Source organism: Sciurus carolinensis, chromosome 7, assembly GCF_902686445.1.
Source record: "Sciurus carolinensis chromosome 7, mSciCar1.2, whole genome shotgun sequence".
In the NCBI taxonomy this organism is placed as follows: Eukaryota; Metazoa; Chordata; class Mammalia; order Rodentia; family Sciuridae; genus Sciurus; species Sciurus carolinensis.
Genome location: NC_062219.1, coordinates 104,028,590 through 104,055,694, shown reverse-complemented (window position 1 = coordinate 104,055,694; position 27,105 = coordinate 104,028,590). Strand labels below are relative to the sequence as shown.

Here is a 27,105-nt window from a genome sequence, read left to right as displayed (position 1 = left end):
AAAATCCCTTGAGTGAGAAGGAATCCAGCAAGCATCCGTGCATTGTAGTTCTCATTACACTGACGACTCCTGGGACCGAGGAAGCACACCCTCCACACATCTAATGTCCACCGGAGGCTGTTCCATTTGTCTTCTGGTTCCCTTATTCCCTACCCAGGTGCATTCTTGGTAAACTGAGGCTTCCTTGTGCAACACCTGACGAGTGTGTAGCTGTCGCTGCACCCTGTGAATGGCTTCTGCACTGAGCAGCCACTGATTTTCTAGTCTCTACATGTGCACAAATGGCCTCCACCTCCAGGAGGACCCCTTCCTCAAAGAGACATTGGAAAACTAAAAACCATATTGGAAATCTACTGTTCACGCATTAAAGTAAAGTGTCTGAATGGCATGAAGCACTTTCAGTATCAGAGAAGACAGAGAAGTTATCAAAAGTAGGAAAAATTGAGAGTCTGACATCCCATAGCACTGCTCTCCCTGTGCCTCTGGGGCTGGTTCTGAGCAGGTGAATGCAGGTCACAAGAGGAAATCTTCCCAAAGACCATTTCCAGATGTGAGTAACAAAATGGAGAGTGGCGAGGAAAATGTGGAAGGGTCCCTATGTTGGGACCAATAGCCTAGATTTGAGTACAGGCCCTTCCCCTTCGTGGATAGGGACAACTGCGAGGTTAGTTACACAATTCATTAGGAAATGGGAAAATCATACAAGTTACCTTCTAGAGTTGTTGATTAAAAAAAAAGAGTGACATATTCCATGGAACATGCTTGATACAGGGCCTGGCACATAGTGCACAATAAACATTAGCTATTATTGACACTACCATTATGGTATGCACGTTATGCTAGGCGCCAGTTAACAAGGCTCAAGAAATATGCTTTTACATTTTTCGCTCTTTTTACAGCTGCACCTAATCATGATGAGCTGCACTATTACAGAGTTGTAAGCAACATAACGAGATCTGCTAGTTTGCTAAGTGTTTTGACTCTAAAAGACTGTAAATGTGAAGTGTCATTTCCAATTTGAATAAATACAAAGAGGAATGAAAATCATTTAAGAATAAAGGTACTGACTTGGGAAAAGTTTTAAAGCTTTCCACAAGCAATGCCATTGTACGCGTGCTTTCTGGGTGTTTGGGATTTCTGATTTTGTATTCATAATATGAGAATGGTTAATCTTTCCTGTTTGTAAATGAAGCCCCATTGTAGTTGATCCTTCCCAGATTGTAAGAAGAACTGGTCCTCCAAAAGAAGAAAAACATTTGGCTCAATAATTGCCAGATTCTTCTGATGAACGCTATGTGATCTAAGCTTGCTATAAACACAGCCGTGTATAAGGAAGAGAAAAATGTGCCAAGAAATGGCCCCTGTTGAGAGGAAGGGGAATTACCCAAGTAGATGCAATTACCCAAGTAGTTGAAGTGCATTCAAGTGCCTACAGGGTGAGGTGCTGTTACTGGTAAATTATGTCTCCTCTAGATCAGGTCTAATACTCTTTTGAAATTTTGGAGGGAGAAATGAGTACCTGATTTAAAAAGAAAATGCACTGCATGTGGCAACTTAGTAAGCCACACACTCCTTCCCTATTTTACTCTTCCATTCATATCCCCAGTCTCACTTTGATATTTCAGTTTATTCACCTTTTAGAACTCCTCATTCATTCCACATTAATCCAATGTAGGTCAGTCACAGACTACACAATGAAAACAGAATAGCAACTGCAGCTGATGCCTGCAAATTGTACCCAATCCCACCCTGGTTCATGGCTTCTCTTTCTGCTTCTGCCTGCAGTTGACCCAGATGCCAGCTTTGACTTCCTGACATGGCTGTTAGATCTGATCCTCTCTCATCTTAGCTTGCCATGTCTACTACCTCCACCTCTTCTCCTCAAAACTGCAGCACACACCTGCATACTCCTGCTGTTTGTCTTGTCCTGCTGAGTGAACTTGACCTCATTCCCCAGAAGTTTACCGTTTTTATTTAGCTGCAGAAAAGGCTTGCTCGTCAATTGGTCCCTGGGCAGCTTGAGTCACAGGACCAACACTTCTGTTATGAATTCAGCCTGATAGAGACAACCATGGAAATCACCGTGGCCCCCACAACACATGATCTTTTAAAGACCTTCATGGCAATATGAAAATCCTGTGATCACCTTAGAGTCTTCTATTAATCCTAATAGCATTCATTCATGAAAGAGTGTAATTTTTTAAGTGTAAAAGAATTTGATCGAGATGCAGACAGATATATCTGAATTAACCACAGTCCTGAGAGCTAGCTCAATTAAACCTTCTTAATTAACTCAGAGAACAATAACAATTGTGGCTCTGACTCAGAGGGTTGTTTACCACAGTTGTGTGGGGACATTTGTGACATCCTGAGTTTCCTGCAGACCTACGGAACCACAAACTCCAGGGAGGGGCCTAGGAACAAGCATTCTTCCTGTTTGTCCTTGGGATGAATTTCAGAAACACTGATTTAAGGAATTATACAGCTTCTCTTGTAGCACACTCTCCAACACATGGCATGTTCACAAGAGCAAGCATTCTTAACAAGTGACGAGAAAGACCCTGATAGAAGAGATCCTTGTATTAATGATAACCACCTTTCATGAATTCAACCAAACACTTACAGACCACATTATATTTCCCAAATATAAAGCATGTAGTGATCATCTTGATGGCATAAAAAGTTTTATTTTAGTGGCTATGAATTTTAATGTATTTAGAAAACACAACTAGTCCATTAAACCCATGCTTATATGGATAATATTGAATAAGAAGTTAGGTTTTAAAAATAAGGCAGTTAGGAATTGGTTTATGAAAAATTATTAGATATATGATAGTACAGGAGGCAGAAGAATGCCACAAAAGTATAACAACGGTGTCCAAATATCTAAAGTCTGGGAAGCAGAGTGTTACCTAATAAGTGTAGGATTTTCCTGTAAAAGGAAGAAGGTGTGGCTTACAAGGGTAGGTACACAAGGTTAGATTTTTTTTTAAAGTAACATAATAATAAAAGCAATAGTCCCAGAGCCAAAAAATCTGAGTTTGAATACTGGTCACACCACCTATAACTTGTGTGAATTAAAGCTGTCCACTTGGTATAGCGGAGACTTAGTTCCCTAACCTGAATGATTCCCAAAAAGTCCATTGAATTCTGACTTCTAAGTTTTTCTCCTTTTCTCCCTCTCTATCCTCTCCCTCTCTTCCTTCCTTCCTTTCTTCTTCCCTCTCTATCTTTTTCTTTTGGAGAAGTTGCCTCTAACCAAGAGGCAAACTCCCTTTTCACATCCCCACTTCCTGTTCCATTATCTATATTTTCACTGCAAAGGTTAGTACATTTCCCTCAAGTCAATCCTCTACATTACTGGTAAAGGTCCTTGGGGATCTTGGGGAATGAGTTTTCCATAAGAATGTAAATTAATTTATTAACTAGAATGCTATAGATTGCCTTAGAGGGCTTCAGCATGGGAATGGCTGCAGAGTTGCAAAAGATTATGATTCCGCTCTGCCTACAAAATCCTCCCAAGAGCTCAGTAGAGCCAGTTGACTCCCGCCTCCTCCTTAGATCCTAACAGAATTCCTTCTCAAGGAATCACAGGGGGTCTTCCAGACACCCTGAAGAACAGATGAGTCCAGGCATCAGCCAGTGCCAGCACTGCTTTGAGAACAGGCAACCTGGACAGCAGCCACAATCATGAGCCTGGCCTCCAACTCAGGAAAGCTTTCTTAATTTCAGATCCCCAAGTTAGCAGCACATTTTCTGATCTCTCTGCAAAGATGTGACTTGAGCTCTTCAAAGCAACTTGGCACACACAATGAAATCCATCTGTCCTCCTGTCCACCGTGCTCTCACCCTGTAGAGCACAGCCCCGGCTCCTCGACACACAGCCAGCCTTTATCTTGGTGAGGGGGACATTTGGACACGTGGCTTGGCCAGTCTGCCAAGAGAGAGCTTTTTCAGTCCGATCAGAAGAAGGTAGTGCAGCGGGAGCCTCTGAGCCTCACAGGCAGACCTACTCAGCTGCTGCCTCACACAATATCCCCGCTTCCGCCACATCTCTGCTGCCTGAGTGGGGGCTGTGTGAACTCAGGAGGGCAACTGTGAATGGTGCAGCATCTGATATGAATTTATCACCGGCTGCTGGTTGGGTGGGGGATAAAGCAAAGGGAAGGGGCCCTGAGTATTTAATGCACCCTGCCACAACCCAACAGTTTGCCCTAAAGAGCCTTTTACCAATATAAAAGGAGAGGGTCAAAAGTAAGTTGACCCCTGACAGAATGTACAATTATTAGAAGAGGGCTGTGTACGAGCAGCTGCTGGAACCCCACTGGCTCCACATCGGGCTTCCAAGAGTCAGAATATGAATAATCAACTCAAGATTGTTTCTCCACCCCTCGCAACCCCACCCCCAACCCTCAACCTTCACCTCCTGTTTTGGGCAAGTCCTATTATATTTCTACAGGAAGAAGCACAGCCCTCCCCAGCAGCTGCAATAATTGTGCTCCTATTGTGATGAAGACCTCCTCCTGGTCACCCCCCTACAAGTGTCCATTGTGAGTGGAGAGTCGGTGATTATACGCTCCGCCTGATGCTTTGGGGGACCCAGCTGCCTAAGTGCTGACACACGAGTGTGGGGAAGGCCAGGGAGGGGGCCGGTGGAGGTGGAAGCAAGAGGTGGGGGGAACTCACGTCTGTGAGATGGGACTCTGACATACCAGACCTTTTGCATAAGTCAAGCCCAGAACAAATGAGGCTTTATCAGGCCCTAGTGATGAGGGGGTCTCATCTCCCTTTGAAGTGGAGCTGAGCATGGGGCCTAGCAGCTTTTCCTCCTTTGGACCAAGCAAACATCCTTCTTTTGATATGCTACATGCTCATTATCTCTGCCCCATTTAATGATTTTTGATTGAAGGGTGGCGGCTGAGATGCCGAGAGGATCGTTAGAGAGGCTCCATGCAGCCAAGCCCATAAGAAAGGCTTTCCTTGTGTCTGGGCCTAAATTTGGAATTTCTTAACAGTGTGCGCTTGTTCTTAGAGGCAGATAAGGGCTGAGCGTGAAATTCTTAATTAAGCAATAAATAGAGAGTGGGGTGTCAGCAGATGTAGCCAGTAGCCATGGCAACGGGAATCACATGAGCAAGAGAGCTGAGACTAGAGGGAGGCCTCGGGCCTGGGCCTGACTGACAGCTGAAGAATCCTACAAAGCTTGTAAACCAGATTAATTAGCTGACTAATTATTTCATAGCGTTAATGTAACTAAAAAATAAAAATAGTTCACCATGAACTGAAACATCCCTGGAAAAAGCAGCAGGGAAAGAGGCAGTAAGAACTGGTTCTGTGAGGCAGAGGCATGAGCTGCCAGTAAGTGAAACTGCGAGGAGGAAAACAGGCTTGCTGGATTTGACTCCCAACTTTGTCAATGAGGAAGAACACTTTTCTACAGTCACACCTGTTCTCAAGCATGGCAGAGACGTAGTAGTGGGGACCAGCTCTTCTTAATAGTTTATCACATCAAATATTGCTCCTGCTGGGTCCTAACACAACCATAACCTAGAGGCTCTTAAACTTGTGGCCTCTTGTAAGCAGCTCCTCAGGCAAAAATGTTAGTAGCTTTGGGAAGACAACCCGAACCAAACTCCTTAAAAGATATTTTTCAAAAGAATAAAGTTATCTTATTCTTCAGATAACAATTGCTTAAGTGGTATTCAAGTCCGATCGTGGAAACAATATACTGTGCATGTCATATGATCATGGACCTCAACTGCCTAAAAAAATCTAGTTAAAAAAAGAAAAAAGAACTTATCACATGGGGAAAAAGAAAAAAATTAATAGTCTACTGAGAAAAATATTAGTAAAGTAACATGGCATGCTTATCATACTCTAATATATTTGAGCATTTAATACTATATTTTCAAGACAAGTAAGTACTCTTAATCTCATGGTATAAATAAAACTAGTAAGGCATGGAACAATTATAATGCTATGCCCTAAGTAAAACAGTCAGTCAGTCACTGATTAAAACTATAAGTTTCAAGCACTGACCATGAGCTTTTCAAAAACCCAGCAATCCATAAGGATGTTTGTTGAACAAAGACAAAACTTAAAACATACATGCAGCACTTTTTTCTTTGTCACTGGGGATCAATGAGAAGTTTTCTTCCACAACCCCGCCTAGCACCAACCTCCCCATCCCCTTTGGTTAGTGATCAATGATTATTTAGTGGGCAGCACACTCTAGTGGAGGGATCCATAGCCAGGAGCTAGAATGCCTGGGTTCTGATCTTTGCCATTCTCTGCTGGGTCTCAGATTAATCAGGTAGCTTCAATCACATGTGAAGCAGCCCAATGGGGGGAAATGTAGATAATTGTGACTTTGTAAAAACTTCCTATCCTGAGGCATGCAGTGAGGTTGCAAGCAAACAAAAGAGTGTTCACTTAGAAAATGTTTGAAATGCAGCCATCGGTGAAGCAGCACTAGGAATGAAACACCATCCAAAGAAGGAGCAGCGCCACCACCCCCAGAAACCTGACCTGGAACCAGGGCACCTGAAAGAGGTTGAGGAGTTCCCCACAATGAAATGACACTTCTGTCAGTACAATTCGTCCCGTGTGTTTGCATCCTAGCACATGCCCATGTAGATGGCGATGTCTTGGCCTAAGGTCTCTTCTTTGATTAAGTAGATTTTATGCAAATTATCCCAGTCCAAATCTTAGAGTTACAGAGCTCAGAAAAAAAAAAAAAAAAAAACAACTAGGTGAAAGTAGCACTCCAATCAACATATCAAATGTGTGGACCAGAACTGGGAATCTATTTCCTGGGGGTTTGTTGGGATACTGGCTACAATAACTATCTCTCTGCCACACAGCACTGGGGAATGCTGACAGGTCTGCAGAAGGCAAGTACCCTAACACCACCCCGCTACAGATGCTATGAATTTACACAGAGAATATCCAAAATTACAGCCAAATCCACACAACCCAGTGTAGCTGCAGGGGCACCTCCATGGAGAAGCAGTGCAAGTCTCAGATCCTCCTGAGTCCTCGATCCTCACTGGGCCAACCCAGAGATAGAGAAGTGGCTCTATCAGTCATCTTGTGCCACACACTCAGAGGATGAAGGAAACAACACTCACCATGAGAGCTACTACTGGAAATCCTCTTCAAGGAGCAAGTATCACCAGGTTTAAGACACTCTCAACCAACCTTCTGTGACTCCCTGTTCCTTTCTCAACTCATATATAAGGGTAGAGACTTTAGGATGTTTTTATACAAATATTTTTTGAATGAAGACTACCTAGTGAACTATATTAACAGTCATCTATGTCATATGTACACACATACACAGATGTACACCTGCACATCAGTGTATATGCACACAGGCACAGACACTTACACAGATGTGCATGTATACCAAAGAGGTGAACATAAAGTATGCAGCACAACTTGCTATTAATTCAATTGCTAATGCTATCAAAGGAGAAGATAATATGTGGCTGCATCATTTGTTTTTCTTTGTGTCATAAATATTTGGCTTATGTGAGCATTCAAATTAGCTTGCAGTTCATGAACAAAACCTGACCAAGCCTCTTCAGAAGTGTGCTAAGTACCAGAAAGAGAGCAATTAAAATTGATTTTTTTCCAAGAATCCATATCAAGTGAATAGTTATAAAGTTAATGGCAACTATTTGCTCTTACTTAATGACTATATTCAGCTCCAGTGGTAAAACAGTGTCTGCAATCTCTGTCCATCCTGAGTTTTTATAGTGTTAGGTTACATTCATGGATGGATTAAATTAGATATAAAATGTGAAAGGTACAATTCAGTGTAAAGAAAACATATGACAGTCCAATTGGAAAAAAAAAAATCTTAAAACAGGGAAAGCACAAGACTCCTCTCTGGTGCAATTCAAAGGGAACAGTCTATGTCAGACCCTGTTATGACATGGGCAGGCACAGGTGGGAGAGACAAGGGGTTTTGGACAACTGCCAAGCTCTCTAAGCGCTTAGGACTAAGTCTGGCTTGTGGTAGGGGCTGAGACTTGCCATACTGATAAGGTCCCCTGAATTTGACCAGGATTATTAAGAGCAATTTATAACAAAATAATCATTCTAGAGATATGTTTTTTCAGATTTTCTTTCTTACAGAACACTTTAAGAAGTGGTCTCACAGTGAACTGATTAGGTTGGTACAAGTGGACATCATGGTTCTCAGAGTGACCAGTGCTGATACTGGAATGGAAAAAGAATGAGAGATAAACTCCAGGAAGTCAAAAGAAGGGGACAATCCTGATGTTAATACTGGGATTCTGTGTTATATGAATAATAAGAAAGGAAGTTCTTTGAGGGAGATTAGACTTAGAGAGAAAAAGAACCTGTTCTGTGTCCCCTACCTATCAAGTCATGGAACTGGGATTTAAACCCAGGCAATCTTATTTGACAGCCCACTCATTCAATTATAAATTTTTAGCTGTTCCCTTCAGTACTTCACAGCACAAATGTTTGAAATTCAAAAATAAATGATGGTTTCTGACTCAATGCCCTCAAAATTCTCCCCCAGTTGAACACTTACCCAGATATGTGAGTTGCCTTGATTGTCTGTTGAAGAACCAGTCACAGCCTTGGTCCTGCCCAGATGATGGTAGAGATGGAAGAGACTGACCCACCCGACTCCCACATCTTACGAGAATGTCAGGCTGAAGTGGCATGTCTGTGTGCACCAGCAGTAGGTAATTCCCAGGAGCAAAGTTGTCAAATGTTGCTTCATACTTGAAGTGAGAAAAACATCAAAATGGCAATCATCTAGTAAGAACTCTCTCACCCCACCTCCCAAAAAAAAAAAAAAAAAAAAATCAAGAGCTAAGAACATATATGAAGTAGTTTAGAAATAGGAGAGTTTAGAAACAACTTTTCCTATGGGAGCTGAGCCTACTTAAGTCTATTCCATAAGAAGTTCAAAACTATGATAAAAAGTTCAGACCTCAAAATCATAGGACAGGAAGACTGAAAGAAGCCATAAGTTTCTTCTTTTTTAACAACCTCAGTTAACAAAGGAGAAAACCCTGGCTCAGACCAGTGAATTAGCTTGTCTCAGGTCAAACATCTAGAAGAGACAGGGACCCATCTAGAATCCCCTCCCAGTCTTTCTCACAACTTGAAGAGGCAGGCAATGACAGAAGTGGCACACATTCAAAACAGCCATAGCTAGCTAGCTCTGTTGGAGCAGTCTCCGCACCCTCTGTCAGCAGTCATTAGAGTCATCCAATTCTCAAAAGACCCCTCTGTGATTGTTACTCTTATGCTCTCATTTTCTAGTGGAGGAAACTGAGGCCAGAAGACGTTCAGTATCTTGCTTTGTTTCACAAAACAGGAGAGAACTGAGTTGGGATATACACCCAGGATGCCTACCTCCAGAGCCACACATCCTGCCACCTTCACTTTATGAAAAATCCCCAGAATGTTCTCACGGGAACCCAAAAGAAGGGAAGGGAGGTGCACGTCCTTGCTGAGGACAGTGGTGAGAGGATCAGGAGATTCCGTTCAGAATTCCCCACAACCGTAGTACATCTATAACAGCTTCTGTCTCCCTGAGTTCAGCTCCCATAACTGGGGAGATGTATATGAGACAGAAAGAACTGTGTTAAAGAAAGAAAATAAACTTGAAGAATTCACTGGATTACTTGTTTTCCAAAATATGCCCACTTCCCAAGTTGCTATCCCTCTGTGCTCCCCTAGATCTTTGACTCCTTTCGCCCAACCCAGCAAGCGGACTGAGACCTCCGCTTATAAAGTTAATCTTTGACCACAAGGTGGCAGTATGAAATGTACAAATGCCTTGTTAAGACATTTTCTCTGGCTACCAACAACTGGGGTATAAATACTGCTTGGTTTTTAACTTGAAATTTTTAAAAATGCAATTCGAAAGAATACTTTGAGGTTGTTTTCATTGACTTAGTAAATCATATCTTTCAAGCAGAGCCATTCTGCATTTAAGATGGGATTTCAGCAGATTCTGAAATGTTCAAGTTAACAAACCAACCAAACCTCATATTCAAGTTATATTCACCTAGCAAAACTGTAGCTTCAGTTTCTTCTCCAGCATCAGATGACACTAATATTTGCAACTCATTACTGCACAGCAGGACTTATAAGAATCACATATTGGAGATGGGATATACCAGTGAATGGGTCCCTGGGGTTACCTGAAAAGATCTGTTGATCCAAGGATTCTCAAATTGCAATGAGTAGGTCTCTTGATCCAGAAGCAGAGCCATCCAGCCATAATGGTTAGACAATGTGTCATGTACATAATTGACAGTGGTTGTCTTATTTCTGCTGTCCGTCAGGGTTAAATCATAAGAAATATTGGGAGAATTAACCCTAGGGTAATTTGAAAAAAGAAAAAAAAATGAATTACAAGACTATTTATCCATTCTGGATCTAATGTGTTTCCTGACCATCGATTATAATCATATTTTATTCTCTCCTGTGTATCTTAGGCCCATCATTTGAGGGTCTACACAGGTTTTAGTAGTTACCATGTGGATCAAAACAGTCCAGTGGAAGTTGGCATTGGATCACTTCCAAATTACCCTGGCCTGGCAGACTGCAGTTGGTAACACTCAGATCTGAGGCCACTAATAAATGTCATGTCACCATAGTGAGTTCACATGGGCCAGAATTATATACTTTTACCAAAGAAATGTCTACAGTCAGAATTTTCCCATATATCAAGTTTATTAACAGCAGGAAACACATTATTTTGGGTAATTAAGTATTTCTATGGGGTACAATGATAGAAACCCAGGACTTGATGTGCCTAGACTCTTAGATGCCCTCTCCAACTGGCCAGAAAGTAGCCTTCAGTAGTCTTCCCTAGAAGGAAGAGGTAATCTGGTGCCTGTTCCGTGGGCTGGCCTAACGTTCAGTGCTCACTGCTGGGACACCACTTCTGTGTTCTTGAGTTTGCTTTTTGTTTAAATACAGATTATACAATCCTTAAGGTAAAGAGGTTTCTCCTGCCTCTTGTACCTACTGTGCAGCCTTGGGTCCCGCAGAACCTGACATCCAGATCTTGAATGAAGAATACATGACAAGATCTTCTAAAAGCAAACAGTGCCATTCTAATTTATGTAAAGGGTTTCAAGAACTGTATTTTAGTAAATGGGGGAACTGATACAGTGTATTGCAGAAATATGTAAATGGCATAAGACAGAACTAGAAATTTATGATCCAACATCCCCCATGTTGTTCCACTCAGCCCATTCCAGAAAGTGATTTTTAAGACTTTATTAGAACATAAATAGATTTAGTCACATGCTAAGTCTCTAAAAGTGAGTCAAAGTGGACCTAAAAAAATAAAACAAAAGTTTTTAAAAAATCAATACATGTTATGACTCTTTTCCCCTTTGGCTTAGTTTTCAGTGAATCTTTGTGGCATTTTGCTACAGGCAGATAATAAATTCTCAAAGTAGAGGAAAATGAGAAGGAGGATGTTGGGTTTTCACAGGGAAGTGGGACATGAGGAGGTATAAAGCCAATTTATAATACAGTGACATATTATGAAAAGGGAACTTTGTTTTGGAAGGAGGGATCTTGCTTTGGTCCAAGTTGCCCTTGAATTCCAGAGTGCAAGCACTTCTATCTAAGCCTCCTGGGTAGGGGTGTTCTACCACACCCAGCTAAAAAGGGGAATTTATTAATGTTAAATGCTTTAGCAAGTTGGAGTCCTATAGATATGTTAGAAAGGTAGTTTTACACAAAGGACTGTATATGAACTTGGGCAAATGACTAACTCTGTTTAAGTTTTGGTTTCCTTTCTTTTCAAATGGAGACAAGGATAGTGCACATAAACTTCATGTAAGTACAGTGAAACTTTAAAAGAACACCTACATAAAGCACTCATCTATCACCATGGCCAACAACACATACCTGCAGCTCACTTAAAGGTTTGCCATTCTTTTTTATTGGTGGGGGATACTGGAGGTTGAACTCAGGGGCACTTGACCACTGAGCCAAATCCCCAGTCCTATTTTGTATTTTATTTAGAGACAGGGTTCCACTGAGTTGCTTAGTGCCTTGCTTTTGCTAAGATTGGCTTTGAACTTGCAATCTTCCTGCCTTAGCCTCCTGAGCTGCTGGGATTAGAGGTATGCTCCACAGAGCTCGGCTATGATTTACCATTCTTCACAACTTACTTGTATGTCTAGAAGTCTGTCCATGATATTTGGTCATTTAGAACATTCCCCAAAACTTTCATGTTACAGAGTATTGGCCCCGGCAATGCAGCACTTGATGGCAACTGAGATACACACACACGCACACACACATTTACAGCTGGTGAGAGTAAATGTGTTTGTTTCATTGGTTAATAAAAGAAAAGAAACAAAAACTACTGGTGGGAATAATTTGGAAATAAAAAATTTTCTATTCAGCACTAAGGGTACCTTTAGAAATCTTGCGGGAGGGCATAATTTCTTCTTCTCTTTGGGTGAGGGAGACTGAGAACTCATATCCTCCTTTTTCATTAGCATTTAAAGTGGAACAACTGAACAATCCTTAGCTCATAGTCTTAGCTCAGGATGGACACTATGGCATCTGGTCTAACATCCAGCCCATTGTATGCCTTGCCTCCATGGTACTTTACACTGTCCCTGCTTCCAGTTCTGGGGTGTTCACATCCTCCAACAGAAAACCATCCCATTTATAGAACTTATTTCTAAATTGTAAAGTTTAGAAAACGTTAGAATGCTAAATTGTGTTTCTTGTATTTTCTAGCTATTTGTCCTCAATCACCCTGGCTATCTCTTCTCCTGAAATGAAATCTTCAGTCCCAGGATTTACCCAGTGAATATATTTAATAAATAAAAATAGAATTTTTGGAAATAAATACAAACAAATGTGATAAGAGGAGATAGTAAGAACAAAAAAATCAAAGAGGTAGACAAGTTGGTGGCACTAGGTACCAAGGTCAGTACTTAGGATGGGATGGGATTCCCCATCATCCTGAGAATGAGTCCAAGTGTTTCAGGTTATGAAAGTGCATCCTTTTGGCTTCCACAGAGATGTATGGACTCCCAATAAAGAATTATAAGACCTAAATTCAGGAGAAACTAATCAATAAGTCAGAATTTCCAATTAATTTCAGTAATAAATAAAACCATCTTTCACGTGGATGTTCAATAAGTATTTGTTAAATGAAGAAATAAGTGTGACGTGTACCTGCACATTCAATTGGCTACTAAGTGACATTTCTCCCCAATAGAGAAGTCCAGCCAGCCAACTGCATGGGTTTAAGAAAATTCCTAATGAACTTATTCATCAAAGGAGATAAGCAATTAATCTTAATTTATATATAGTCAACCCCATATCTACAGAATTTTGTCATGAGGACTTAAACATTATATTTAGTGGTCAGAAAACCTCTTTGGGTCATGGACAAATCATATGATACGCACTAGTTTAGTTAGTCCTGGTTTAGGAAAATGCTACGATTTCCTTAATAACTCCTATTTTTTCTATCCTAATCAAATGCTTACAATTAAACCACTTTGGAAAATAATTTCATATGTCCAATGACCTCTGAGCTTTTATTGCTCCGCTGCTACCCAAAGGGAACCCTACTTCTATTGCCTCAATGCCTGAGTACTTTGGTGTCACTAGTCTCATAGACCATTTTGTCATGTGCAATCCTGTGAAGTGCTATCTTTTGGATGGATGGTTTTCAAGGAGTTGTTTCAACCAGGTATCATTGAGATTAAAGTCCTCCCTGTATCCCAGAAAGTGATGGTAGGTGGCAATCTTGGCCTCCAGCTTGACCTTGATGTTCAGTAGGGCCTTGTACCCCTGGTCTTTGCCTGATAACACTTCAGGTGTAGCAGAACCTGTTGAGTTACTCCCTCTGCATAGTGTAACAGGTTTCATCATCCCTCAGGCTATTTTCCAAGCTGAATTTTGGATATCACACTGAGATACGGTTAATGTCCAAGGACTGGGCTATGCTTCTCAGCTCTGTGAACTTCATCCCAGGAACTCTGATCTCTAGGGATTACTACTCTCCTCATTCTGCTGGAACCAGTATTTGTTTCACTCTTCTCAGTTCTTCTGAGCCAGCAAATCACGGGGGTTCAGATGTCCACCACAATCTTGCTTAGGTCTTGAGATTTGGGGATATTTACCTCCTCTGTCAACCCGTACTAGACTTGTAGATCTTTCACTTCTTCCTTGTTCTTCTTCATAATTGGCAGCTCCTTCTCAAGAACATCGATTTTCATCTCCAGTGGCAGTTAAGTGATATTGATGTCGTCAGTGAACTTGGGAAACCCATGGGTGTCACTCTGCACATACAGGCATATAATTTGCTCCAATTCACACTTGGTCATAAAGCCATCATCAGCAAGGTAAGCATTGTCAATTGGCACAACAATCTGGGCATTGTCCAGTGAGCCTGCAGAGATCTGAGTCCTTGTCTCCTTCATGGTCTTGAAGTAATGTCCCCAGTTTCTGATCTAAGGCCCCCTCCTCTCCAGGTATTCCTGAATTCTGAATTCTGCTTTTTAGTTCCAATTATTAGTCTTCAGGCTCCTCATGGAGGACAGTTGGTCATTCCGGTCTTATATGATCTTCACACTCTGGATTCTGCCCATTCCCACGCAATTCCCAATCAATCCCACAACCATGTTCCTGGGCCCCCAGAAACACTGGAAGCTGGTGGAATGGGAAACCGAGAACTGGGAACCTAAGCTTCCAGAGCCTGCACCGCTGCCGACTGTGCCGCTGGTCAGTCAGACTCAGTGGTTGCACGACTAGTCATAGCCTGCAGAGATGGTTGGTACAGAAGGTGCTGGGGCAGGTGGTAAAGCCCGTGCTGTTTGGACATGACGGTCACAGCCCAGTACTCAGGTTTGGGACACTCAAAAATAGTTCTATTTTAAGTATCTACAAAAGAAGTTCAAATATAGCCATCTGTTGCCATTCAATTCCTCCTACCTCGACAGGCTACATTTTACCATTCTGTGCTTAGTGATCCCCCACACCTCCTTGACAGTTAGGAAACTGTTACTTCAATATATATCAATACCATCATTAGGGAGATACTTTCAGAAATGCCTGTATTGTGGCCCCAAGAATCTCCCTACCTGGTCACCTTAGCTGGACATAATTATCTCTCAAATTTTTACCAGCACCATTCTCACTAATCAATTTTTTAGGTATCACTTCTTCTGATTCGTTTTTTATAAATTGGTATTTCAGTGTTTGAAAGAAGTATTTCAAGATTCCGGTTTCTAAAGGCCCTTATGAACATGTCCTCCTCTTTTAATATTGTCAAACCATTAAATGATAGCATTTAGTTAATTATTGTCAAACAATTAAATCACAGCACTTAAGTTCTACTTGTCTTTGGGCTTTTATACATTCCTTTTGAGGTTCTGCTCCTTCCAATCAGCACCAATAACATGATGCTGGCCCCTTGGTCAACCAGAGAGGCACCACAGCACACTGTGACCCTAAGTTACACTTTCCTCTTCCCTCTTCACACCAGGCACACTCTCTCAAAGTCCTGATCTTATCAAACCACCACCATCCATCTTCAACCAAGGTTTATTCAGGAGACAAATTCACAGGCAATCGAGCAGCACCAGTTTTGATCAGAGATTAGCAAACATCCCTCCATCACAGCTGGTGATATGATCATATGGCACACTCCAAAGAGTAAATCAAAATGTAAAATACCCATCTCCTGGTAAACAAGATGCCTCACATTGACCGTTACCGGGGCCAACTATTAAAGGTCACATCAGCTCTTATCCTTCTAGGCCAAATGCCAGCAATGACAGTGGTGGGCTCTTCTGAAGAGCACCAAAAGAACATCAAGAGTCAAAGAACACCACGAAGAGAATTTACCAACCATAATTACTACAATTTTCACTTGCCCTAAATAGCCACCAATTTCCCTGTGCCCTAAATAGCCACCAATCTCCCTCTCTTTACTGTTAATGAAGCAAAGGAGCACAAAAGTATTTCTAATTTGGAGGAGCCAAGGGAGTCTGCATGGGCCATTAGCAGCAGAGAGCTTCATTACTAGGCGAAGAAGTCTCTCCCTGAACTTCTCATGGCTTTATGTGCAAGAAATCAGGAGGCAACCAGTCCATTTTAAATGTTAACCCTTACTTCTGCATTAGCAACAGCTCCTGTATACAATTGAAAAGACAAAAGGACTGTAAGCCTAACATGCTTTTCTTTTCCATGGGGTTCTTTAATTTTTTTAAAGAAAAAAATCTCCTTTTAATTAAGGAATAAATGTTCTGTTAGAAATATGACTCTATCTCTTGATAAAACTTCCCAAAGTACCAATTTACCATACGAGTTACTTAAACAGTTACGTAATTTAGTGCCCATGTGCTGTGCAGAACTGTTGAATGTATACTGCCCACAAAGGATTTGTTAAGCAATCAACAATACCAATGAGAAGAAATATTAACTCCCTGGTTTGTGTTTACCATTAGCTTACTTTTCCTGAGGGTCCATAGCTCTGTGTATTACAAAAACACTGCATTGAGCTCTAAATGTTCTTGATTCAGAACAATTGTGAAATAAACTCTTTATAATTACACATCTCCTAAGCTAGACACATCATAATAGCTAGCCTCAAATGGTGCTGCAAGCAACTTCTGGATATTTGTGTTTACTGCTGTTTCTCTTGTCTTTACTATACAAAAAGGACAAAAATTGAAAATATGAGCACAGTCAACAAGTTTTTATTGATGGGCTTTGTATGAGCAGCCTTTAAAAATACACCAAGCTTAGTCCCTGTTATTATCTTATCTGCTGTCTTACCACTATTCAGTAATGTTTCATGCCTATCAGTATGGATTTTTCTCCACATAAACTGACTGACTCAGAAACATCTAAGTATCCTTCCTTCTGAGTAAGGTAACAAACCTAAAGAAAAGAAAAGGAAAAAAAAAACCACACTATTAGGTCCTTTTCCCAAACTTTTAAAAAATTCTTAAGTTATCAGACAAAATAGAACTAGTACCCAGAAATTCAAGTCATATGACTTAACAATTCTTGTGCTGCTGGTGGGTACACCTGCCCATTCATCTTCCATGACTTTTTAAATGTATACTTCTATTTGTGTTGAGAGTTGGCTAAAGCAATAATTGATTGTAGAGGACCCCAAGAACCAACCTGGCACACCTCTAAGGTAGTATCTATTTATAACTGAATTATCTGTCATCATATTTGGACACTACTTATTGTTCGTACTATGTTAATCCATGAAGAAAAGCAAAGAGACTCCCATCATCCTACTTTAGATGATCCTTCATACAGGATGGCATCTCTTGTCTTGTCTGCTGTGTCTAGCTGGAAAGACTTCCTCAGTGCAGAATACCATGACCACAGCTATGTGACCAGAAGGTAGACAAGTCCTTCTCAGGGATACTGGAAAACAACTATATGCATCAGGTAGGAAGTTATACTAATACACCTGTCTTTAATTCTTCCATTTCTCATATATATCTCTCTCTATATATATGCATATATTATATGTATATAAAATATATATATGTATATATATACATATATATGCATATATGTATATATATATATATGCATATATATGTGTATAATATATACACACACCTGATGCTGGGGTAGAACTGGTTGCCATCAGCTCATGAGAATCTATTCTTAGCTTCTCTTCCCAACCCCATTGTCATGTTGCAGCTCCAAATAAGGTAAATAAGAATATATTCAGTGTAGAATTATGTAAATACTACAAATCAGGTCTTTTTTTTTTCTGGAGAGCCAGTTGTTAACATTTGCTAGCATACACTGTATTCTTTTATTATTCGTGAAACTTATTAATCTACATTATTGGTATAGCACGGTTTGGGTCTTTTACAATTTTTAGATTACTTTCTATTTTACTTCTGTAACCTCCACTAGAGGATAATACATCTTGAAATTTCCCTGTCTTACAGGTTTTTTTCCTTTTTTGTTTTTGTTTTTCAAGGACCAAAAAGATACCATTAGTGATGCTATGCCTATTTATCCCTAGGAAGGAGAGTTAGGTGATTATTAGACGAAAAGCTAGGCCAAAATTTCCATTTGAACTCTTCTTTACTTTTGCATTTGCAGAGGCAGGGGGTGCCTCATACTTTGAACACTGACACATTAAGTGCAGTTGCATAGGTAAAAACTGAACGCAAGCACTACAGGAGAGGATATTAAGCAAGATCTAAGAATCAAGGTGATCAACAAGAACATTAACCTTTTCTTTTCCAGAAATAGGAAGAAAGAAATAGGGTGCAAAGAATTAAAGACTAAGTACTGCATGACTCTGGGTTTTATGAATACCTGAGAGGTTTTGCTCAATTGACATAATGCCATGTGATTATTGGAAATGATTTGCTTATTTGCAAGAACTGGATTAAGTTATATTTGAGCAAATTTAATTTCCTTGCCAGGCATTTGTTTCTCAGAAACATAACTATCTACAGTATTTTATTCGAGTAGTAATTTACCTATGTGTTCCTTTATATGTAACAAATGTGAAATAGAGATTTTTTTAAAGATCACTTTTATTGAGCACCTACTATCTAACAGACAATGACCTTGTGAGATACATGCTATTATGCCCATTTTACTGATGTGACATTAGAAGCAAAAACAGGTGAAGGCACTTGTCCAAAGAAATATACATAGAAATAAGCAGAGCTGTGATTTATACCTGCAGATAATTCCTAATTATATCTCTATTCCTTAGCTTTTGAAGAATAATTTCAAATAAATGCCTATGTCCTGACCATATTTAATTCTCAGTCCACAAAAACTCAGGAGGATTGGTTGGTCAACTCTTTTGCAAATTTCTGATTTCCATCACACTCAATCCAGTCAATACCTGGAAGACAGAATCAAGGTCTGATTTATTGATTTCTGAATAAGTCTATGAAAACTGAAAAAGCTAAAGAGGTCTCTAGAACTCTAGATGATAATTGTGAGTGTTGAGTTCTCATTCTCCCCTGTTAGAATTCCCTGTATTGATACTACCAGTGCAAGAAAACAATTACAAACTGCAAAAGCAGTTTGTAGGCAAACTGCTTATTAAGAGGAAGTGGGTGAAGGTCCCCTACAGATGGAGTTGGCTAAAATAAATCCTCTACTCAACTGATAACCTAGGAAAGCAAAATTCTAGAGGACATTAGGAAAGGGCACTAAGTGTGGGATGTGTCTAGGAATTTTAGAAATAAAGATCAAGAATAGCACTTTAATCCCTGGGTCTTCTGAAGCAAAGTTAAATATCAGGGACACCTGTGAACATGTTCTAAGAGACAACTGAGCAATAATGACACCAGAGGAAGATTCTGAGGAATCTCCAATTTTTTATTAATATTAATTTATGCAAAATTAATTTCAAACCACTGTGTGTTCAACATGGTATTGGCATCATAAGACAAATAAATAAACATCCTTTACCGTCTATAAGGAAAGACAGACAACTTGCAAATCTATGTAGGGGCTATGAGTATTGATCAGAGAAAATCTCAAGAGCTGACACACAGCAGGGAGACCAAAATCTACACAAGATGCTCAAGGAAACTTTCCAGAGAAAACACCCTCCATGCTGAGTTCACAGAAGATGAACCTTATAAATTGAAAGGGGCAAAGAAGTTGAAAGCAGCTGAAGAATGAAGGGAACATAAAGAGTCTTGAGAGATAATACTGGAACCATAGCAGGAAGCAGGTCATAAAAGGCCCAGGAGACATTGAAAATGGTGACTTTCCTTGGGAGGTACTAGAGTTTCAAGCAAGGGAATGAACAGGTGAGAAGTAATGGTAGCCTGGACTAAAGAGCCAATTTGTAAAGGAGAGAAGCAGAAACACTCAGGAGGGATTTTATTTTTTGAATAAAATGGACCTGGTAGATGATTAATGTGAGAAATTAGGTAAGAAGATGATTTGAGGGTGATTCCATGTTTCTGGTTTAAATAAGCATTTATCTCAGTGGGATTCTAAACACCCAAGGAGGGACAACAGGTCTATGGGATAAGATCATAAATTCCAAGTTGGAAACTGAGTTTGAAATGACTATTAAGTATACTAGTGGAAATACTCAAAGTATGGCTGTTCAGTGGGAATTCAAGAAACCCACAAAAGCAATAATGAACAAGTCAGAGGTACTAGCTGCATTTACAAAGCAAAAATAAGCAGTGAAATTACCTTTAGTAACATATTTACCTAATATATCCAAAATATCATTTCAGTATAACCAATATGAGCAAATTATTGAAATATTTTATATTTTTTTTCATACTAAGGTTCGAGAATTTGATGTTTAACTTCCCCTTACAGCACATCTCAATTCAGACTAGCCGTATATCAGGTGCTCAACAGCTGTACATTTCTAGTGGCAATAATACTGGACGCATTGTATCCTTAGTACTCTAAGGGTAGCAGAAAAATGGGTCCAGAGTGTACTCTAATTGGATTGGAGGAAATAATTGGTGATTATCAGTGGATCTTAACTGAGATTGTGAAAATAACCAAGACTGGCTGGGATGGGTATACGGCTGAGAGAAAACAAAAGCTCACAGGACCCTAAAGAAAACCAGCATTTAACAGAGACAGGAACTTACAAAGGACATCTAGAAACAGCACATAAAAAGCTATCAATAATATTATCCTCATTCTGTGCAACTATTTTTATGCAGAACAAATCATTTATCTAAATTTTGGGATTGATGAACCCAAGAACTATGTAAGGCATGTCACCCTAGGGGAGCTCTGGACAAAAATGTTCACTGACATCCTTTTTTGAAATAAGGTCCTGGCAGTTGCCTCTTCAGGAAGAATGAAGTTCACAGAGGGAGACTGGTAGGAACAGAAGCCAGAGAAGGAACATGACCCAGAATTCTGAAAACAAAAACATGTTCTTAGAACTGGTAGAGAGAGACCAACCTAAGTGGCAAGCATGCAGATCAAGCATGTTGTCACTTTAACAAAACATAAACTTGTCTCTGCCTTGTACAGGGGAGCAGTTTATTCTTCACCCAAATATTAAATATTATGGCCAACTTCAAATATTTATATGCTTTAGTTGCTCAGTGTTGAGTCATGGGAATCTATAAAATGGAAAATACCACAAAGGTGGGCACTCATCAGATTAAAACAAGGCAATGAGGGACAGGAAAACAGAAGGTCACTAAAGTCAAACAAAGAAGTTATAGTGAGAACAGACCAGAGAGGGGATGGAACAAGGAAGAAATCACACTCCAAGCACTTAGGGGAGGCGGCACCTTGTTTATGCAGCCATGTAAGGCCTTGCTTTTGCCCTCTGGCTGAGGGAGGGGGTTAAGAGTTAAAAGTGAAGACAGCAGGGCGCTTGTGCCATATCAGATCTCCATCAACACGCAACCCCAAAAGATCATGACTGTGAGAGCTTTGTAAATCAACTCTTAGGGTGCTTGCCCCAGGGCAAATAGCACAACAAATTAATCCTTTCTCCATGAAATGCAGCAAAGTTTGTATCTACGCTGAATTCAAATTGCTCATTAGCTCTGACATGTTCCTAATGAGGTTATAATGCTCTGGGACAAAGATCAAGCCACTGAGCACAAATAGCTAGGGATAGAATCATAGAAGGATAAAATTAGAAGGACCTTAGAGCAGTGCTACCCAAACTTGTGGTATGAATCACCTGGGCACTCTGATTCAGAATGTCCAAAGTCTAGTCTGAGATTCTGAATTTCTGAGGGGCCCCTGGAGATGGTGATGCTACTGAGCCTTTGGAATACAATTCAAGCAAGGCCTGCAAGCTCATCTAATCCAGTTGCCTTTTCCTAGAGGTGAGGACACAAGGGCCGAGATTGACAATCAAGCATGTGGAGACTGCCCAATGGCTAATTTGAGATTGTTGGTTATTTGTCCATAGACCTGTGGGTCAACCTGAAATTTTTAAATAGAAGCATAGTGCATAGAGGGTGACCAGTCATCCTGGTTTTCATGGTACTAAAGAGGCTCCTGGGACAAGGAATTTTTCTATTTTAAAACAGGAAATTCCAAAAAAACCAGGATGAATTTTTCACCTGATTCCTGATCTTGTTGATTCCTGAGTGGTGACAGTGTGACCTGTTGCCAAGAAAAGGACCTAGGTTTCCTGCCCTGAAGATCTCAAACAGCAGATTCTCAGACAAGGTTAGGGGTCTGCAGAACCTTAGCACATTGACAAGTGCTACTTCAAGAGAGAACCTAAGAAGTTCCCAAAGTAAAGCATAAATGGGATTGCCATGAATACATAGAAATAAATATCATGCTAGCACAAAATGTTCCTCTTAACTACCAAAATCTATTTTATTTTCCTCATTAAAAAAAAAGTACATACAGGAAATTAATCACTAACTTTCATAAATTTCAGACATGCATTAAAGTCATCTTTGGTAAAAACTCTAATAACAATAAAAATTAACCTAGCCTAAGGGGGCAGGGAAGTCAAGAGCAGAAATAAAAATATATCCCTTCAAAAGACAAAACGTGAAAAAGAAAGAGTTCTCATGAAAGTAGAGAGGAAACCTTCAGAGTAGAGGAAGGGGAGTGGGTGGGGGAAGTACTGTTATGTGCATGTATGACTATAACACAAAAACCCACTATTCTGTATAATTAATATGCACCAATAAATAAATTATTTTAAAAACTATATCCCCCCATTACTGTCATATATTTCACTGTAAATGAGCCTATTGATGTTAGGTAGAATAATGAAGAGTCTGGAAAGCAAAAGTGACTTTCCAATTTTATCAGTATATTACTGAGACTTCCAAAACAGAATGACAAGATACTGATTCCATATGTATTCAAAATGCAGAGTTAGTGCAATTCTGACCACAATTATTCTCACTCTCTGGAGCTTACCTATTCAAATAAGATGCCAATGTGGTCTGACTGAATTACTTGACTTAATATTCATGGAGTCAGGACACTTAAAATAAAGGAAGGAAATAAGTGTGGCTAAATATATACAATGCATTTGAAATAGGTAAAAGAGAGAACCCTAGACACTCAGCAATCATTACCTGGAAATTAAAGAGGGCAGAAGCAATCCTATTATGCATTATAAACAGCCCAGCTGCTGACTTAATGGTACTTTGAATAGTATAACCAAGGAGTCCTTGCTTCAATATTAATAGGAAAGGTATTGTACGAATCCAATAGTTCATGAAATTAACAAGGAAAATGAACTGGAAGCAACTTTGCAAGTAATAGGAGGCGTCAGCCATGCTTCCCTGGAGCACAGTGAACACTTAAAGAGAGCTTGGAGAGAGTGCATGTATATAAATGAGAATGGACATTATTGGAATATTCTTAATAATACTTTTAATTTGAATATATTTCAGATTCTCCATCAGTTGCAGATCTTTTAAAGAAGAAGTTATTATCTCAAAATGTTGATAAGAAGTCATGGGTATGAGATCTCGCCCAAAGATATTGACGGTTGCCATTTAAATCAGGTTAAAACTGCCAGAAACTCATGGGTGAAGGTATCACAGTTATTCCTATTTCACTTTTATAGAACTAAATGCTTCAAATAGTCAGAAAACCATTTCCTTATACGAACCTCAAAAACCCAAATGACATACACATGCTCACTGGAAAGTTAAAATGTATATTTAATTCTACTTACAAACCAATGGACATGCGGTGAAACAGAACACCTTCCCCACAGACACTGCCAGGGACAATCTGACTGAAGCTTGCACTGACCAAACAAGAAGTGGAAAGGGTTTCCATAGAAGCAAGAATGTGACTTCTATTTCTCCCTGACAGAGAACCATCCAAGTCTTCCAAAACTGCTGCATGAGGAAATGGAAATGCTACTAAGTTTGAAGAGTTTGTAAACTTCAACTGGTTGGTCTTCACAGTAAATCCACCTGCAAATTAAAAGACAGAAATACTGTTACATAATGGCATGAGAAAATTATCACAAATGACAACTAAATTCACCAGGTTTCATCTCAATGTTTTAAGCTGAATATTTATACAGTTTTATAATTCACTCACTTGTTCATTCAAGAAAAAAATACCATGAGTGTTCATTGAATGACAGGCTATGTGTGCTTGATACTGGGGGAACAAGGACAGCACTGACCCAGCTATCATGCTGCCTGTACTTTAGGGCAGTGCTTCACTACCAGGGTGGTTTTGCTCCCCAGGGCACATTTGGCACCATTTGGAACTGTTTTTGACCATCACAACTGGAGGGTTGGCAGTGCTACTAGCAATAAGTGAGTAGAACCCAGGAATACTGGCAAAACTTCCTGTAATGTACAAGATTCTCCAAAGGAAAAAAAACCTATCTGTCCCAAAATACCAATAAATCCAAGAGTGCGAAACTCTGGTATAATGGGAAATAGACACAGAGAACATTAATTTATCAAATACTAAATACTAAAGATGCCATACTCCAGTCTTTTAATCTTTCAGCTTCTGTTCCTCTCTGGTGACTCTGACACTATCAGCAATACTTTTAACTGTGAAGTTTGTACTTTAAACATTTACCATCAAAAGCAACATTCAATTAGTCATTTGGGTAAATAGTAACACACTTTCAAAGTATCAGCTGTAGGGCTACACTTTTTAGTGCTTTCCCTAATATCACCCCCATGTGATTCTTTGGTACTGCCAGCCCGGTTGCCCAGGAAAAAGCAGCGATCGTTTCATTCACACATCTCTATCACCTAAAAAGAAAAATTGAGTATATACTTTCCAGTACATATGATGCTGTACTCTAATATACACATTATAAGATATTTTAAAAAGGAAATAAAAATAAGATACAAATAGAAACTAATATTTCCATTCTGCATATGAGTAGAGTACATGCAGTGAATTCAGCTATGCCGGAAAGACTCCACAATTCTACCTCTTGAATCTCTGTAGTTCACCTAGTACCACAACCACATGACACTTTAGTCATGTTGGAGTTTTTTGATTCCCCAAGCACGCACTTGCCTTGAGAGTCTCTATTTTTGCATATGCTAATTTTAATACCTAGGCATTTCCTCCCGCCTACTTCCCCTTGCAAACTTCTATTTACCTTTCAAAACTCTACTCAAAAGTCACTTCCAAGAAGTCTTACCTTACCTCTCCCTGGGCTCCTTCGTTGACTGTGTTGTTTCTCTAATATTGTATTTATCACTTTCTATACAATGATGGAAAATGTTATTTGTTTCAGTATCTTATGAATGATATGAAACACTAAAGCTATTAAAGAACTGTAGAATTGTGATTTGAAGTATTTGCCATAAGGCATTTTTTATTTATACAATTTATTTTTATAATTTTAAACTCAGATGCCTCTCAAATAAGAACAATTTTTGGTTCTGCCTATGTAGGAAAAAAAAAAAGTCAAGTAGAGACTTGCTGATTATTCATTTAATTAAAAAAAACAAACAATTATCTAAATTGGTGATTTAAACCACAAGAGCATATTTACTCGAATTACTTCATTTGGCTATTTATAATGATCAGATAAACTAGATTGCTCTCTACCTCCTTCCACCCATGAGTCCTCCAAGGTATTTCTTACCACCTCTGAGATGTGGATAGCAAGTAAGCAAGAATGCCTATAGCTCTCTTTGTGTATACATCAAACACTTAAACTGGCTCCTTCAGGAGTGGTTGTATGCAGGTAGTTTATGCCCATGTGTTCATTCATTCATGTTATCAATGAACTATACACTATCCACTAGGTACCAGGCTATCCACTATGTACTAGTAATAAAATATTGAGCAAGAGAAACTTTATGAAGCTTAGCATTCAGTTGAGATACAGCAACAAACTGATAGAATCTGATGCACATCATAACAGGAAGAGGTTGGGGAATGACAGAAACCACATGGGAATACTGGGCTTCCTTTAGGAGAGAGTTCCTTTTAAGAAACTTGAGCAACAGTTTCTACTGATGCAATCTTGGAACGTAAAGAAATATGACCTACAAAGGCTTTGCCACTCTTTATCATATTTACTTGAATGCTGGCCATATTTATCATGTGTCCTGTCTTTTCAAACTTACCCTGTCCTTGGGAACAGCCTGAACAGGTTCTGATGGCCACACAGTTGACGAGATCAAAATTAACAAAGGATGTGTTCGAAACCAGCAATTCCCATCTCTTGGGAGTTTTAATCCCAGCTGACATACAAAGACTTCCCTGTGGTTTTTTTTTTTTTTTTTTTTTTTTTTTTTTTTTTTTTTTTAAGAAAAAAAAACAAAAGCAAAGAAAGAAAAAGTCACATGAATTATGAATTATAGTAATAATGTATAAATAAAAATAACTAAAAGAATAAAAAGACAAACTACATTCTGGGAAAAAATATTTGTAAATCACACATAAGACAGAGGACTTGGATCCAGATGATAAAAAGAACCTGCATAACTCAATAGTAAGAAAATGGAAAACTTATTAAAAATCAATTAATTAATCAATTAAGTAATCAATTAATTAATCAACTAATCAATTAATTTAAAAGACACTTTCCTAAATAAAATGGCAATATAAGCACATGAAAAAAGTTTTCCATAATATTCATTATGAAAATGCAAATTAAGATCAAAATAAAATACACTACACACTCATTAGAATGACTGACTAAAAATGGGTGACAATGACCAGGAACAACTAAAATGCATCCATTACTGGCCGAATGTAAAATGGGACAGCTACTGTGGAAAACAGTTTGGCAGTTTCTTATAAAGTTACACACATTCTTATAAGACCCAACAATTTCACTCCTAGGTGTTTACCTTAGAGAAACGAAAACTAGCATTGATACAAAATCCTTACATAAATGGATGATTCTACTTGTAACCACCCAAACTGAAGAACAACTCAAATGCCAGTGTGGAAGCAGAGCCCTAGAGCTCAGGGTCAAGTTTTCTTCCTTCTGGGTCCCTGTCTCTGTCTCGTGAATTCAACAATGAAATCCCTAGACAAGGATGACTGAGTGTAGGCATGGGATTTTTTGATGAACAGAAACAGGAATATAACTCCTACATTGCAAGAAGGAATCTGGTATCAAGTTTTCTGTCTCTCAGGGTGCAAGTTTAGGGG

The 27,105-nt window shown here is 39.4% G+C and overlaps 1 protein-coding gene across 12 annotated transcripts in view; it reads right to left on the bottom strand.

The window, feature by feature from the left end:
* Positions 1-27,105, bottom strand: part of Pkhd1 (PKHD1 ciliary IPT domain containing fibrocystin/polyductin) — a 463,263-nt gene that overhangs the window by 234,462 nt on the left and 201,696 nt on the right. For all 12 annotated transcript variants that reach the window (XR_007109414.1, XR_007109413.1, XR_007109415.1 and 9 more), the window contains 4 exons: positions 26,070-26,205; positions 23,678-23,924; positions 10,197-10,374; positions 8,567-8,762 (listed from right to left, as the gene is read on the bottom strand). Coding sequence is in view for 9 of the 12 variants with exons in the window: in XM_047557741.1 (XP_047413697.1) it covers positions 8,567-8,762; positions 10,197-10,374; positions 23,678-23,924; positions 26,070-26,205 (757 nt within the window). In the remaining 3 variants the exon portion in view is untranslated. The remainder of the gene's footprint in view (positions 1-8,566; positions 8,763-10,196; positions 10,375-23,677; positions 23,925-26,069; positions 26,206-27,105) is intronic.